This window comes from Mauremys reevesii, linkage group 3 (genome assembly GCF_016161935.1).
Source record: "Mauremys reevesii isolate NIE-2019 linkage group 3, ASM1616193v1, whole genome shotgun sequence".
In the NCBI taxonomy this organism is placed as follows: Eukaryota; Metazoa; Chordata; order Testudines; family Geoemydidae; genus Mauremys; species Mauremys reevesii.
This window is the reverse complement of record NC_052625.1, coordinates 33130822-33144658: the sequence shown is the minus strand read 5'-3', so window position 1 is coordinate 33144658 and position 13837 is coordinate 33130822. Positions and strand designations below refer to the sequence as shown.

General features: G+C 40.3%; 1 protein-coding gene across 1 annotated transcript in view; it reads left to right on the top strand.

Moving 5' to 3' along the window:
* Positions 1–13837, top strand: part of PSME4 (proteasome activator subunit 4) — a 236595-nt gene that overhangs the window by 39267 nt on the left and 183491 nt on the right. Inside the window, exons 2-5 of the mRNA XM_039529281.1 lie at positions 1532–1672; positions 2256–2372; positions 10211–10255; positions 13182–13331. Of these exons, the coding sequence (XP_039385215.1) occupies positions 1532–1672; positions 2256–2372; positions 10211–10255; positions 13182–13331 (453 nt within the window). The remainder of the gene's footprint in view (positions 1–1531; positions 1673–2255; positions 2373–10210; positions 10256–13181; positions 13332–13837) is intronic.

Here is a 13837-nt window from a genome sequence, read left to right as displayed (position 1 = left end):
TCTTAGTATATCTATTGTCTGGTCAAAGCACAGTTGGTAAAGTTATGTCCTGTCCATTATCTTGTGGGTACATGCCAGGTCCTGTTAGCCTATGGTGGATATGCATAGCTAGAGATGGATTCCATGGTACAGCATTTTTCATAGCAACAACTTCATTAAAACTTATTTAAAATCAACCAGAATTCATAAGTTGTATGTAGCGTCCCCAAATCATCACAGGTGCATATGTATAAAGTAAATAAACTGAAAAATGTGGTTTCTGGATTGGATCTTCCTCCCAGTCTGAGTGCTGCATCTCTGTCAGGCCTGTCATTAGGGGAAGGTGGTTGCCTCACTGTCAGTCCTGTCTGCTGACTCAGCAAGTAACAGCACTGCCAGAGCTCAGCTACCTCATATAGCCTCCAACACCATTCCACAGTCCTTCAGCTTCCTCACCCCCTTCTTATTCCCCGACCTCATGTTCTGCTGCCAGAACAGCCTCCAATCCATCCTTGCTTCTAGCAGCTGCTTACCAGCTACCTGAGAGTACTTCCCTGCTTTTCTCCCCTTTTCTCTCTTAATGCTCCCAGAACTTCCTTTCCTCCCTCCCCAACTTGCTGACCCCGAGGACTCCTCTCCCACATGCTTCTTTCTTAGTGGGTGGGTAGAGAAAGCGAGTAAGCATGAATGTGTCAGAGAAAGTGCACCCGCTCAGACCCCACCACCATCCATCAGACCTTCACTTGTTCTCTTAACTATCCCTTGCATGCTCTCTTTGGTCATCACAGTTGCCCATGCTGATACATGCTTGCAGCCCATCATACCAGTGTTGGTGAGGGATAAGGGAGATAGACACTGGAGGAATAGGAGGAAGAACAAACGTGAATTGCCTTATACTAATTAAATACAAGAAATTGCACTTGTCATCAACTTTTCTGAGTGAGAGGTTAGGGGCATTTTACTCTTCTGTGGCAGGATGACATTTTACCTAGATTGTTGTCCCTTCAGTGAGCCAGTATCCATGACCTTCTGGGATGTGTATCCATTCCAGATGGCCATGAATATTCTCATACTGGCTCTTGCTTTTATAGATTGTTTTGTTATAGGGAAAAAAAAAAATATATATATATAATAAAAAATAGGAATGGTGGAACTTGTTGGAATGATGTCGTGTTCTTTGAGGTGATCTATGCATATTTCCTCTTGTGGGATATGACCCTTGCTGCTCCTGAGCTTCAGGAACTATCTGAAAAAGCAGTGCCCATTGGGGCTGCATGAATGCCCTTATTTGGCACCGAACACTTGGAGCAGGAATTATAAAGGATCATGTGGTCCTCAGTTCCTTTCTTTGCACAGCTAGTTGCCTGTATCAGGATCTTCTTTCTTTGTCTAGCATATTGACCAGACTTTGTGCTTATTGCAAAAACTCTTGGGTGATTTTTACTTTGGTCCTCCATGGTTGCACAGTAAGGTTCCTAGATGGGGACTGGCTCAATTCTTTGGTAGGCTGAATATGCTCAGCGCACAACACTGACTTATGTTTTGCTTCTAGGTATATCCGATTATATGGGAGAAAATTTAGCAAAGAAGATCATGTGCTTTTTATCAAGTTGTTGTACGAGTTAGTAACAATTCCAAAGCTGGAGATCAGCATGATGCAAGGATTTGCACGTCTATTGATAAACCTGTTAAAGTAAGTACATTTTGCTAACATTCTTCTACTTAAATATTTATATCCATAAATAGAACATTTGATCCTTGACCTACAGTATAGTTAACTGCATCATACAAATTACTTCACTTCCTCTTACCCTGCAGAGATCTTTGATAATGGAGGGAAATTTGAGAAAAATGGTCCCTTTTGAGGCTTGATTTCAATATTGATCAAATAGCTAAATATCATATGTTAGTTTTGTTTTTCTTGCTATAAAAATCCTATAAGAAGATGGAGAGCTCCAAAAATAATATGGTCTCAGAACTAAAGTTTAAGAGGAACTATTAAGGGATGCGTGTGTCACATGTCATTGAAAGTATTTATTAATGAGTAATATAACTGTACTTGGCAATTTTTTTGTAGAGACATTATGTATGTCTTGAATCCCAGAAAGAATGCTTGTAAGTGAATAGTGTTTGACATGTCATTAGTAGTAATTGTGGAAAAAAGACATATATGTTCAAATAACTTTCTGCTGTTCAGTTTTTAGGTATTCTAATGTATGATGAGTGCTGGTAAGGAGAATGTTTAATCCCAAAGTGCACTTCATTTCTTAAATTAGGAAAAAAGAACTTCTTTCAAGAGATGATTTGGAGTTACCATGGAGACCACTTTATGAAATGTTGGAGAGGATATTGTATTCCAAAACAGAACACCTTGGATTAAATTGGTTTCCTAAGTAAGTTTTATTTTATTGTAGTTTATTGAAGTAATTGCTTTGGTTAAAGGGGTCTTTAGAACACTGACAATGTGGTTGAAGATTATTTTTTAATATTTAGATCTTGATATACCAGAAACGAACAAATATATATCCAGACTTTTTATACATTCATGGAAATAAAGGGTAAAAAAAAGACATTATATCATCTTGCACATCCCTCTGACAGTGACTAATTATTTATGATATTTCTTTATTTTTCATGTACTTTATCAAGTTCAGTTTTAAGTATGTCAAGTGATGCGTCTTCAGCTACTTCCATTGGGAAAATAAACCACAGTCTAATAAACTTCAGTGATACATTTTTTTTTTTAATGAAATGTCCTTTGTTTAATTCCATCTCACAACAAGAGTTAGGAATAAAAGAAATGAGGGGGAGGAAGGAGGAAAAACAAATTCAGAGCTTTTTGACAAAAAAAAGTTTTTGAAAACCAAATTGAAATAAAAACTGCAGTTTCAACTGAAATTTTTCCATTTTTGAGTTAAAAATTCTCATTTGAAATTTTTCACAGGAAAAAAGTTTTTTGATCAGTGATAGTTGTAAATGACACACACTTTTCCATAAATTTAGAAATGAACCCTGCCTATGATCTGTGTGTCATGAATGAAAAACAACCAAATTATTGATGTAATTATATTAGGGAAGACTTCCCTCTGAGATCTTCTCATAGAATATTTTTTTCAGACTATATATAATTATTAAAGGGAAATGGCCAAATTTAAAAATTTGCTCTTCTCTTTGAAAATGGTTTATCTACTGTTTTTTCAAGTAATACCTAAAGGATTACTATATTTAAAAAGTCAGAGGAAAAATATAATTAGTTATGGAATTACCAACACCTAGTGAAACTGATTATATGCAATTTACCCCTTTGAGTCGAGTTTTTCCTTTGCTTTGTGAAAAACCCACACAATAACCAGGGAGAGAAAATTTGGAGGGGCGGGGGGCTGTAAAAGCACAAAAATTGGAAGGAGGATTCCAAATGGAGGTGATATATCGACTTTTGCTTTTAATTGACTAGATTTGAAGTTTATGGCATCCCGTTTACTATGCAGTGCGATGTGTTCTCATATGGTGTTTTTGCAACATTGTTGAAAATTTCAAATTTGAATGAATTCCTTTTGCTGTATATGAAGGGATAATTATTTTAAATATTGCCAGGATCGTTTAAATATTTTCTGCCTTTAGAGTTATTCTTATACTATATTTGTTGATAGAACTGTTGTTTTCCATGTCATGTTTTACATCTTTCTTTTTTACATTCAGTTCATATCGACCAGGCTTGTCTTCACCTAAAACATTTGTGCTTAATGTTTTACATAGGTGGTAAGGATAATGTTTTTTTGTTCAGCTCTGGCCGATGTGTTATCTTCTGCATGTTCTGTTAGACTGTAACACTTGTCACACAGGTGTAACTTTCTGCATAAATAATTGTATTGGAAAACCAATGTTAACATTACACCACTATTTATGAGAATGTCGCACTGTATTTAAACCTTTCTAATTGTGGAAAAATATACTGTGTGTGACGTGGCTGAGAAAAATGGCTATCTGCTAATTATTTTAACCAACAAACATCAAAGGGTAAAACACTAGGTGATTTTAATGTTTGAATAATTATTACTTGGAATACGGACAAAATGTGTATTTACATAGCTTTAGAAATGCATGTCTCTTAAATGAATTTAACTTTACTACAAAACATTGAAGTTTGTGGAAAGTGGTTGAGAGCAAGGATAGTGGTACCAGAAGCCACATTAAGGAGAAAAAAAAAAGTAGAAAAGGCAGTATGAAACAAATGCGCCTAGCAGCCTGACAATTTTGGCTTCTATGGATTTTTGTTAGTGAAAATTATTTTTTAAAACAGGTTATAAAAATGTAGAAATCATTTGTACTTATGTTAAGTATAAAATACAAGTAACCTTCAGAAAGAAATTTCAGTACGGTATTACTTACTCTGAGGAATCATAGACGTGTAGGTCTGGAAGGGACCTTGATAGGTCATCTAGTTCAGTCTCCTGCACTGAGGTGAGACTAAGTATTATCTAGACCAGGGGTTCTCAACCTTTTTCTTTCTGAGGCCCCCCCAACATGCAATAAAAACTCCCTGGCCTACCTGTGTCACAGCAACTGTTGTTCTGCATATAAAAGCCAGGGTGGATGTTAGGGGTAGGAAGCAGGGCAATTGCTCGGGCCCCACATCATAGGGGGCACAGCAAAGCTAAGTTGCTTAGGCTTCAGCTTCAGCCTTGGGTGGTGGGGCTCAGTGTCCTAGGCTGCAGTCCCTTGCGGTGGGGCTTTGGCTTTATGCTCTTCGCAGTAGAGAGTCTAATGCCCACCTTGCGTGGTGGCCCTCCTAAAACCTGTTCACGGCCCCCCAAGGGGCCCTGGATCCCTGGCTGAGAACCACTGATCTAGACTATCCCTGACAGGTGTTTGGAGGATTTTAAGAACAAGTTACTAAGTCCCATTTGTGCTGCTGCCTGGCTAATGCAGGCTAGACCCTCCCTGTTCTGACACCGCACTCCTCCCCAGAAGCTGACTGGGAGCCACCTGAGGTAAACCAGTGCTCCAACCCTGCACCCCAATCCCCTGCCCCAGCCCTGAGCCCCCCCAAACCTGGAGCCCCTTCCTGCACCCCAACCCCCTCATTCCTGGCCCCACCCCGCAGCCCTCATCCCTGCACCCCAACCCTCTTCCCTATCCCTGAGCCTCTCCCACATCCCAAACCCCTCATCCCAAGCTCCGTTGGGTCATGGACATCATTAATTTTCTTCAACTGGTTTGCCAGAAAAAAAGTTTGAAAACCACTGGGTTAGATCGGGGTGGCCAAACTTACCATCTGAGCCACATCTGACAATCTTCAGAAGTTTGAGAGCCAGGGTGTGCCTGCTGGGGCTTGGGAGGCACCACAGGCCTGAAGCTCCGAGCCCCTTCAGGCGTGCCTCGCAGGCCTGAAGCCCCAAGACCCCTTCCCCACTGAGCAGAAGCTGAAGGGGACACATGGGGGTCACATGTGACCCCAGATTTTTTTTTTTTTTATTTTTTTTTTGTGGTGCCACCAGCCTCCTCCCTTCAAGGCAGCTGCTGGAGCCAGCAAGCTGGGAGCTGCGGCCATGGGGAGACGCAGCAGCAAAAGCTGAGAGCTGCAGGGAGAGTTGCTGCTTTTGCTGCTGCCTCTCCCCCTGGAGCTAAAGCAGCGGCCTCTCCCCGCAGCTCCCAGCTCTTTGCTGCTACCTTTGCATGGGGAGCTAACACCTGGGAGCTGCAGGGAGGGACCACTGAAGGTAAGAGGGTGTATGTGCCTGGGGGGGCATGACTCAAGCTGTTGGGAGGGGGGCACATGTCTTCCACTCTCAGCAGGCACGAGTCATCTCTGGCAGAAGCCTCAAGCCCCATCACTCTTGCTGCAGGGCAGAGGCGCTAAGCCTCTCTCCCGCCCAGTCTGGCAGGTGAAGAATGGGGAGAGCCTGGGGGGCTCTGTGAGCTGCACTTTGACTGTAAAAGAGCCACATGCGGCCCGCGAGCTGCAGTTTGGCCATCCTTGGGTTAGCCAATAATGGAGATTTCACAACCTCCCTAGGTAATTTGTTCTAATACTTAACTACCCTTACAGTTAGGAAGTTTTTGCTAATATCTTACCTAAATCCACTTCGCTGCAATTTAAGCCCATTACTTCTTGTCTGGTCCTCAGTGGATAAGGAGAAGAATGTATCACCCTCCTTGTTATAACCTTTTATATACACCTCTATCTCGATATAACGCTGTCCTTGGGAGCCAAAATATCTTACCGCGTTATAGGTGAAACTGTGTTATATCAAACTTGCTTTGATCCACTGGAGTACGCACCCCTCCCCCCCCCCGAGCACTGCTTTACCGCGTTATATCTGAATTCATGTTATATTGGGTTGCGTTATATCGAGGTAGAGGTGTACTTAAAGACTTATGTTCCCCCTCAATCTTCTCTTCTCCAGACTAAACAAACCCAGGATTTTCAATCTCTCCTTGTAGGTCATGTTTTCTAGACCTTAAGTCATTTTTGTTGCTCTCCTCTGGACTTTCTCCATTTGTCTACCTCTTTCCTGAAGTGTGATGCTGAGAACTGGATGCAGTACTCTCATTGAAGCCTCATCAGTGCTCAGTAGAGTGGAAGAATTACTACTTGAGTCTTGTTTACAACGCCCTGCTAATACATCCAAGAATGGACATAGGTTTTTTTTTGCAATCATATTATATTGTCGACTCATTTACTTTGTGATTCACTATAGCCCCCAGATCCTTTTCTGCAGTACTCCTTCCTACATAGTCACTTCCCATTTTATATTTGTGTAATCCTTTCTAAGTGTAGTACTTTGCATTTGTCTTTATTGAATTTCATCCTGTTTATTTCAGTCCATTTCTCCAGTTTGTCAAGATCATTTAGAATATCCTCCAAAGCACTTGCAACCCCTGCCAGCTTATTGTCTGAAAACTGAATAAGTGTACTCTCTATCCCATTATCCAAATCACTTGTGAAAATATTGAGTAGAACTGGACCCAGAACAGATCCCTGTGGGATCCCATTCAACGTGCTCTTCCAGCCTGACTCTGAACTATTGATAACTACTCTTTGAGTACTGTTGTCATACCATTTGTGCATCCGCCTTATAGTAGGTTCATCTAGGCTATATTTCCCTACTTCGCAGTGTATTTCACTGTTTTTGATAATTAGTGAAATATAGACAATATCAGGCTTTTAACCAATTCCTTTTATTTTTAAATAAATGTACACTCAGTCTTGGAAGAGTATATAAAAGTTAGATATTCCAGGTTAGAGAGATCATATATCCTTTTCCACATAAAGAAAATAAACCCTACAGTATCATAGAATCATAGAATCTCAGGGTTGGAAGGGACCTCAGGAGGTCATCCAGTCCAACCCCCTGCTCAAAGCAGGACCAAACCCAACTAAATCTTCCCAGCCAGGGCTTTGTCAAGCCTGACCTTAAAAACCTCTAAGGAAGGAGATTCCACCATCTCCCTAGGTAACCCATTCCAGTTCTTCACCACCCTACTAGTGAAAAAGTTTTTCCTAATATCCAACCTAAACCTCCCCCTCTGCAACTTGAGACCATTACTCCTTGTTCTGTCATCTTCTACCACTGAGAACAGTCTAGATCCATGTACTTAAAACATGTCCAGGGGTAGGGCTTTACCTGGCTTTTCTTTTTAAAGGTAGATACGTTACAAGACTGCTAATAATAAGCAAGTCTGTCCACTTTTTGTAATGAGGAAGGAGAGAAGGACTGGTTTAAAAAAATCAAAGAAAGTTTAGTAGGATTTAAAAAATGATCATAGATTTATATGGGTAATATCCACAGTTAACTTTATATGGGATATTTATAAAGGATACAAACCTTCATGCTTCAAGACATCAGCCAACTGTTAGGAAGAAACTTCCCCAGGAAGTTATTCCTTAAGTCTTCATTACAGAGCCTTTGCCCTGGGGTCTGTTATACAGTTCGGTCGATGTAAGCCAGCTTATGTTGACCTAACTATGTCAGTTTCCATGCTACAACCTTGCTCCCGCTGATGTAAGTGCCGTACTACACTGACATAACTCCACCTCCATGAAAGGCATAGGGCTTATATTGATATAGTTAGGGCAATGCAGTGTCCCTGTAGACACTGTGTTGTTTACACTTAGCTGTTGGCTGTCATTTTTATCAATTTCATGGCTCCATGCTGCAGTTGTGTAATTGATGAGAAAGTCCTCCCCACTCCCAGCCAGATCGCTGCCCAGGCTTCCTGCTCTGAGCCGGGCTGCCCCCGTGCTCCTGGTTCCCTGCTCCCAGCCAGGCTGCTGCCCAGTCTCCCTGCTTGAAGGCAGGCTGCTCCTGGAGTCCTGGCTCCCCGCTAGGAGCCCGGCTGCACCGAAGCTCGTGTCTCCCTGCTGTCCTCTAGTTCATTCTTTTTAGCCTGAGTTGTACAGCTATGATTGTAAGGTTAAAATCTTCACCTATCCTTACTTAAGATCTGATGTAAAACTTGTGGGCCAGCAAGACAGGTCTGTGATTTCTGGCATCAGTAGATGAGTCTCATCTCCTCTTCTCCCCGCTTCCCTTTTCCAGCCTCAAAATTCTCCATTGTAATTCCTTTGCTTGAGTGCAATGTGGTGGTATTTTTCCACACTGTGAATAATCTTTAATGTCAATCTTCAACAGCTTAGTATAAAATTATCCAGGAGTGCTGCTGATCTAGGCCTTCCTTGTTGCCTGGTGGAACTGTTGTCATCTAATATAATGGAAAACTGTCAGGTTTCAACAATTTGATTTTTCAAGTGCAGTGGCACTTCAGTCCAAAGTCTTTGTGTATTAGCAGAATTTGACAATTTGACTTTATTCCATTATTTGCAAAAGGTGGTTGGTCTCTTCTTTTTCTTGTGGCTATTAGAAACTGTTTAGTAAGTCACCAGCTTACCTTGCAGGGATGTTATGGACTCTGGCAATTTGTCAGTTCTGGATAAAATCTGCAAAATTCTGTCTTCTACAGAGTGCTGCTTAAAATGCATTCCTGTTGCTGGGGAGAGGGTGAAAGAAACTGCTGATTTGCACTGAACTCAGAGGTAGTGTTGCAGGACTGTAGATACTTCAAAGGCTTCACTGTGGAAAAAGTGCTTTATCCATTTTATATTCTTTTCTGTGAATTTAAGTGGAGTCTTATTTCTTTTGTGTAGGACTTCTCAGATGTACAGTATAGTGTTTACATGGAGATAACAGAAGGTATTTTAGCTGGACATCAGACCTTTTAGTGAACACTGATCAGTCTTCTCTTTATCCTGAGCAAGGCTCCACTTTTCTCTCTTATTTTTTGGTATCGTGAGGGCAGGGATGCAGTATTTGTTTTACTTTTAAGCAGTTGGTAAATTATTACAATACAATGATGTTCTGACTTCATAGAATATTTTTATTCAGAGAATGGCCTCTGACCAAAATGCAATCTAGCCACTGTCTACTATTATGTTAATTACAAAGCCATGTAAAAAGTGAAAATAGATTTCCTGTCGTGCCATTGATGCATGATTTTCCCTTCTTCATCGTTTTGAAAGCAGTTACTATTTTGCTTCAATTTAAAAAAAATGGTTTGACAAAATTAGATGTTACACATGTGAAGCTTTCATGTGAAAATTGCTATTAAAAACCGTCATTGTTACTCTAATAAAAACAATGTTACCCATAGCTAGGAAAACTTGTTCAGTCAGCTGTTGCTAAGTGTCAGGGAAGCTGTAGAAATAACTAGTGAGTTACAGTTAATTCATTTCTTTTGTTTGGTTAGGAATGTATACAAATGCGTTAGATTCAATTGTGCATAAACAAAAACCAAATCTAAAAAAATAGTTTAGGATTTGGAGTCTGAAATGTACTGAAATATACTGCTCTTCATCTATCTTAAAACTTAACCGATTCTTATGTGATTTTTCTATTATAGTTTCAAGTGTCCATAAAACTTTGTTGATTCTGCTTGTTAGTCCATAATAGAATGCAAGATATTACTGTTCAATACGGTACTAATTTTTCACTCTTGACTGAAGTACAATGAATACTAGAGAGGAGCAAGGAGTAGAATCAGAAATTAAAGCAGTTTTAATCCTTGTGATTAGGTCTGTATGGAACAGAAGGATTAGCCACTGCATGTACACAGATGGTGTCTAATTGCATCAATACCATCGTAGATTTTAAACAATCATAAACTGACTGTTGTAATTACATTAGTCTATTTCAAGTACAGCATATAATTTTCTTTTTCGTTTTTGTTTCAGTTCTGTAGAAAGCGTTCTAAAAACACTTGTGAAAAGCTGTCGACCGTAAGTTCTTAACTATTTTCCAATCTTTCTGAAGCACATGCCTTTAGTATTTCTTTTCTGGAACGTGTTAGCTCCTTGTGGGGTTCTTTGTACTGTCTGTGCTATTTTCTTAAAAGTGTAAGCTTTCTGATCCACCCCTCCCTCCTCTTTCCAACATAACATTTAGCATTTATAGTTGAAGTTTCAAAGTTGAACTATATTTGGTAACTTATATTTGGTAAAAGCTTTTGCTCTAGTGAAAAATCATTTGTTAATATTTTCTGGACAAGCCTGTTCTATGGAACTAATTTTATTTCACCATTTTAAACCCACATGATACACTTTTTTTAATTAGAGCTGAAGTGATGCAAATACATCAAGTTTCTATTATTTCTTCTCTGGAAATATTGTTTAACAATCTTTCAAGTGTGTGCGTTATCTGCTTAACAGAAATAAGTTTAATACATTCTTGCTTCCCTAGTCCTGCTATCCTGAAAGCTGATATCATAATAGAATGGTCTGTTGCTTTACTTGATACAATTTAGATTAATCTTTTAAGTTAGAAGTTAAAAGACCTACTTTTGGGCCTACTTATGGAAGGGAGTGGGGCAGGTGGGAGGAGGGAGAAGAGTGTAAAACATTGTTTTGATAAATTTTGAATCCTCAGTCATCTTTCTACATTTGTCGTCTCAAATGTATCAATTTGAGTGATCTTTTACTTTTGGGAGAGATTTTTTATTTCGTTTCCTCAACCACATGTTTGAGCCTGAGATTCCTGTGGTATGTTTTTTATAGTAACATGTTTAAAGTGAAATCAAAAGGGCAATAACTAAGGGCAGCACTCTTCACAATGTCAAAACAAAGTGTGTGTGTGTTTTAAAATACACTATCTTTTCCTCTAAGCTGAAATCTTAATTGAAAACTAATAAAAAGTTAAGCGGAAACCACATAGCATTTAAAAAAAAAAAAGGAAAAAAGGCCAGGATATCGTTAGATAAATCCTAAACCAATCTTTGTAATATGCAGCCATGATTTTGCCTTTTTCCATATCACCTCAGTCATATCCACTATGCACAATGCATATGCGCTCACCCTGGTCTAGTGTTTTCTATAGTGCTCTATACTAATTGACTTACAGGAGTCTGAGATATACAAGGAACGCAGTTGAGAGGTCTGGTAGCTCTTTTCTGGCCTATGTGAAATATTGATATTCACTGTCCACTTTCTTGTGAGCAGGTGATCCACAATATAAAACCATTGCCCCATTTGGCATCTGTTAAGTATTACTGGCAGAGAGACCAAGGTTTGAATGGCTATTTAGAGGTAATCACCCCAGGTTGGTGTTGAGAAGCATTGGCAGGGCAGGGGGAGGAAATTCTGCACTGATGCTGGTTGTGCAGTACCTATTTATTTATTTATTTATTTTTTATTTATTTATTTAATTTTTGAGAAATGAAGGAATTTGGTTTTTAAGGCTGATAATCTAAGTTCCCTCTAAGCTGCACGGCTGCACAGCCGCCTGTTAAGCCCGACACAGGGGCTCAGGGCTGCGGTGGGGAGAGGCACCCCTCCCCACCGGCCCCAGCATGGACTTGCCCCAGACTTGCTGCAGCCAGGGGAGAGGAGCCCCTCTCTCGGCCTGGCCCAGCTCCACCAGAGCTGGCGGGGAGAGGTGCCCCTCCCCGCCTGCCAAAGCGCGGACCTGCTGCAGTGGGGAGAGGCGCCTCTCCCCACCAGCCCCAGCGGGGACCTGCCCCAGACTTGCCACTGCCGGGAGAGAGGAGCCCCTCCCTCAGCCCAGCCATGCCATGCCGGAGCTGCCACGGTCTGGGAGAGGCGCCTCTCCTCAAGGCTGGAGATGCTGCAGTGAGAGAGGGCTGGGGGGAGTCCTCGCTCTCCACTGCAGCCCCGGGACAGCCTGTACTCCAAACCCCTCATCCCTGGCCTCACCCGAGAGCCCCCCCCATCCCAACAGTCTGTCCCAGCCCTGAGTCCACGTCCACACCCCAGAGCCCGCACCCCCAGCCAGAGCCCTCATCCCCCCACATCCCAACCCTCTTCCCTAGCCCTGAGCCCCCTCCCACAGTCCGTACCTCTCGGCCCCACCCCCACCACATGAATTTTGTTATGTGCACCAATATGAAGGTGATGTGTCACACATCACTTCCATATTGGTGCATATAACAAAATTCCTTCCGCACGTGGATGTAAAAATTAGAGGGAACATTGCTGACAATTTGACATCTTTTATTAGCGTCAAATTTACACTTAATATATTATGTATGTTTTTATTTCAAAATGAAAATGTGAAATTTGATTTAACTTCTGGAAACTCTTTACTCTAAATTTTGCATGGGTGAGGTTGAAGGAGTTGGTGGTATGGCTTTTAAGTAGCCATATTTTATCTGCATTAACTTTTTAATATAAACTAATGCCTATTCTTACTACGGAACAAATTCTAAATGCTAATTTTACATGAGTAAGCAGCTCCTTCTTAGAAACGTTCCATATTTGTTATAGGGCTATTCTAGTCTTCCAGATGCACTTTATTAGGAGGAATCAAAACATTAGCTCTATTTCCATTAAAGTCTGACTTCAGTATAAATATCAGTTGTTTGTCTCACACAGTCTTTACACTGAAGCAGTTCTGTATCATGAGGATTTTTTTAGTTGCAATAAGAGTAAGAAATTTTATTATAGTTGCATGCTTTGTAGAAATGATCCATATTTCCAGTCATCTCATCCATCAGACTTTTTTTTTGTTTGAAGGCTGGGTTGAGTGAGACCAGTAACCCATTTATTGGGTTACTGGTCTGGTTCTTATCTCTTTCTTTATAACAATATGGCCCTTACATCATAACATCTCAGTGCACAGTTTAGCTTTAAAATTAAAATTCATGGCAAAAATAAATAAATAAAGTGCAAATTAAGACTTTCCCTTCTTTAGGTATTTTCCAGAAAATGCCTCCATGGAGATGCTAGATGAATGGCGGCCTTTAATGTGCCCATTTGATGTTACCATGCAAAAGGCCATCACCTATTTTGAATTATTTCTACCCACTTCCCTTCCTCCAGAACTTCACCATAAAGGTTTTAAGTAAGTATATCTCAAAATTTTAAAGTTTATTTTTATTCTTTGTTGGGTAATACCACGTTACATGGCCAAACCATTGCCTGTTAATTGGTGGTTTATGAAGTTGCACATCATGCAAGTAGATTCATATATCGGTTCTGATAAATATGTATATCTGGTACTCACGTCTTTTGAAATTGCATTGTAATGAACATCATTCTAGGAGTGCATCTAACAGTTGTAATTTTGCTGCGTTGAAAATTGTAAGACTTTGACTTCTAGGGTAGGGAAGTAGGAGGTACCTTTGTTGTAGAACACCAGCTGTTACTTATGTTTCCAACCATCCATTTCTTTCTCCATACGAAAAATGGGAAGAGCTCTCCAGGATCACTACTCTGTCCTTTCAGCTCTTCCTTCGTTACACCACATGCTTCTTGGTATCTTGTTGCCGTTATTTTTTTTAAAAAAAGTTTTTAACTTAAAAAATAAATTGAGTGCCTTTTTCTGAATTTACATAAAATACCATATAT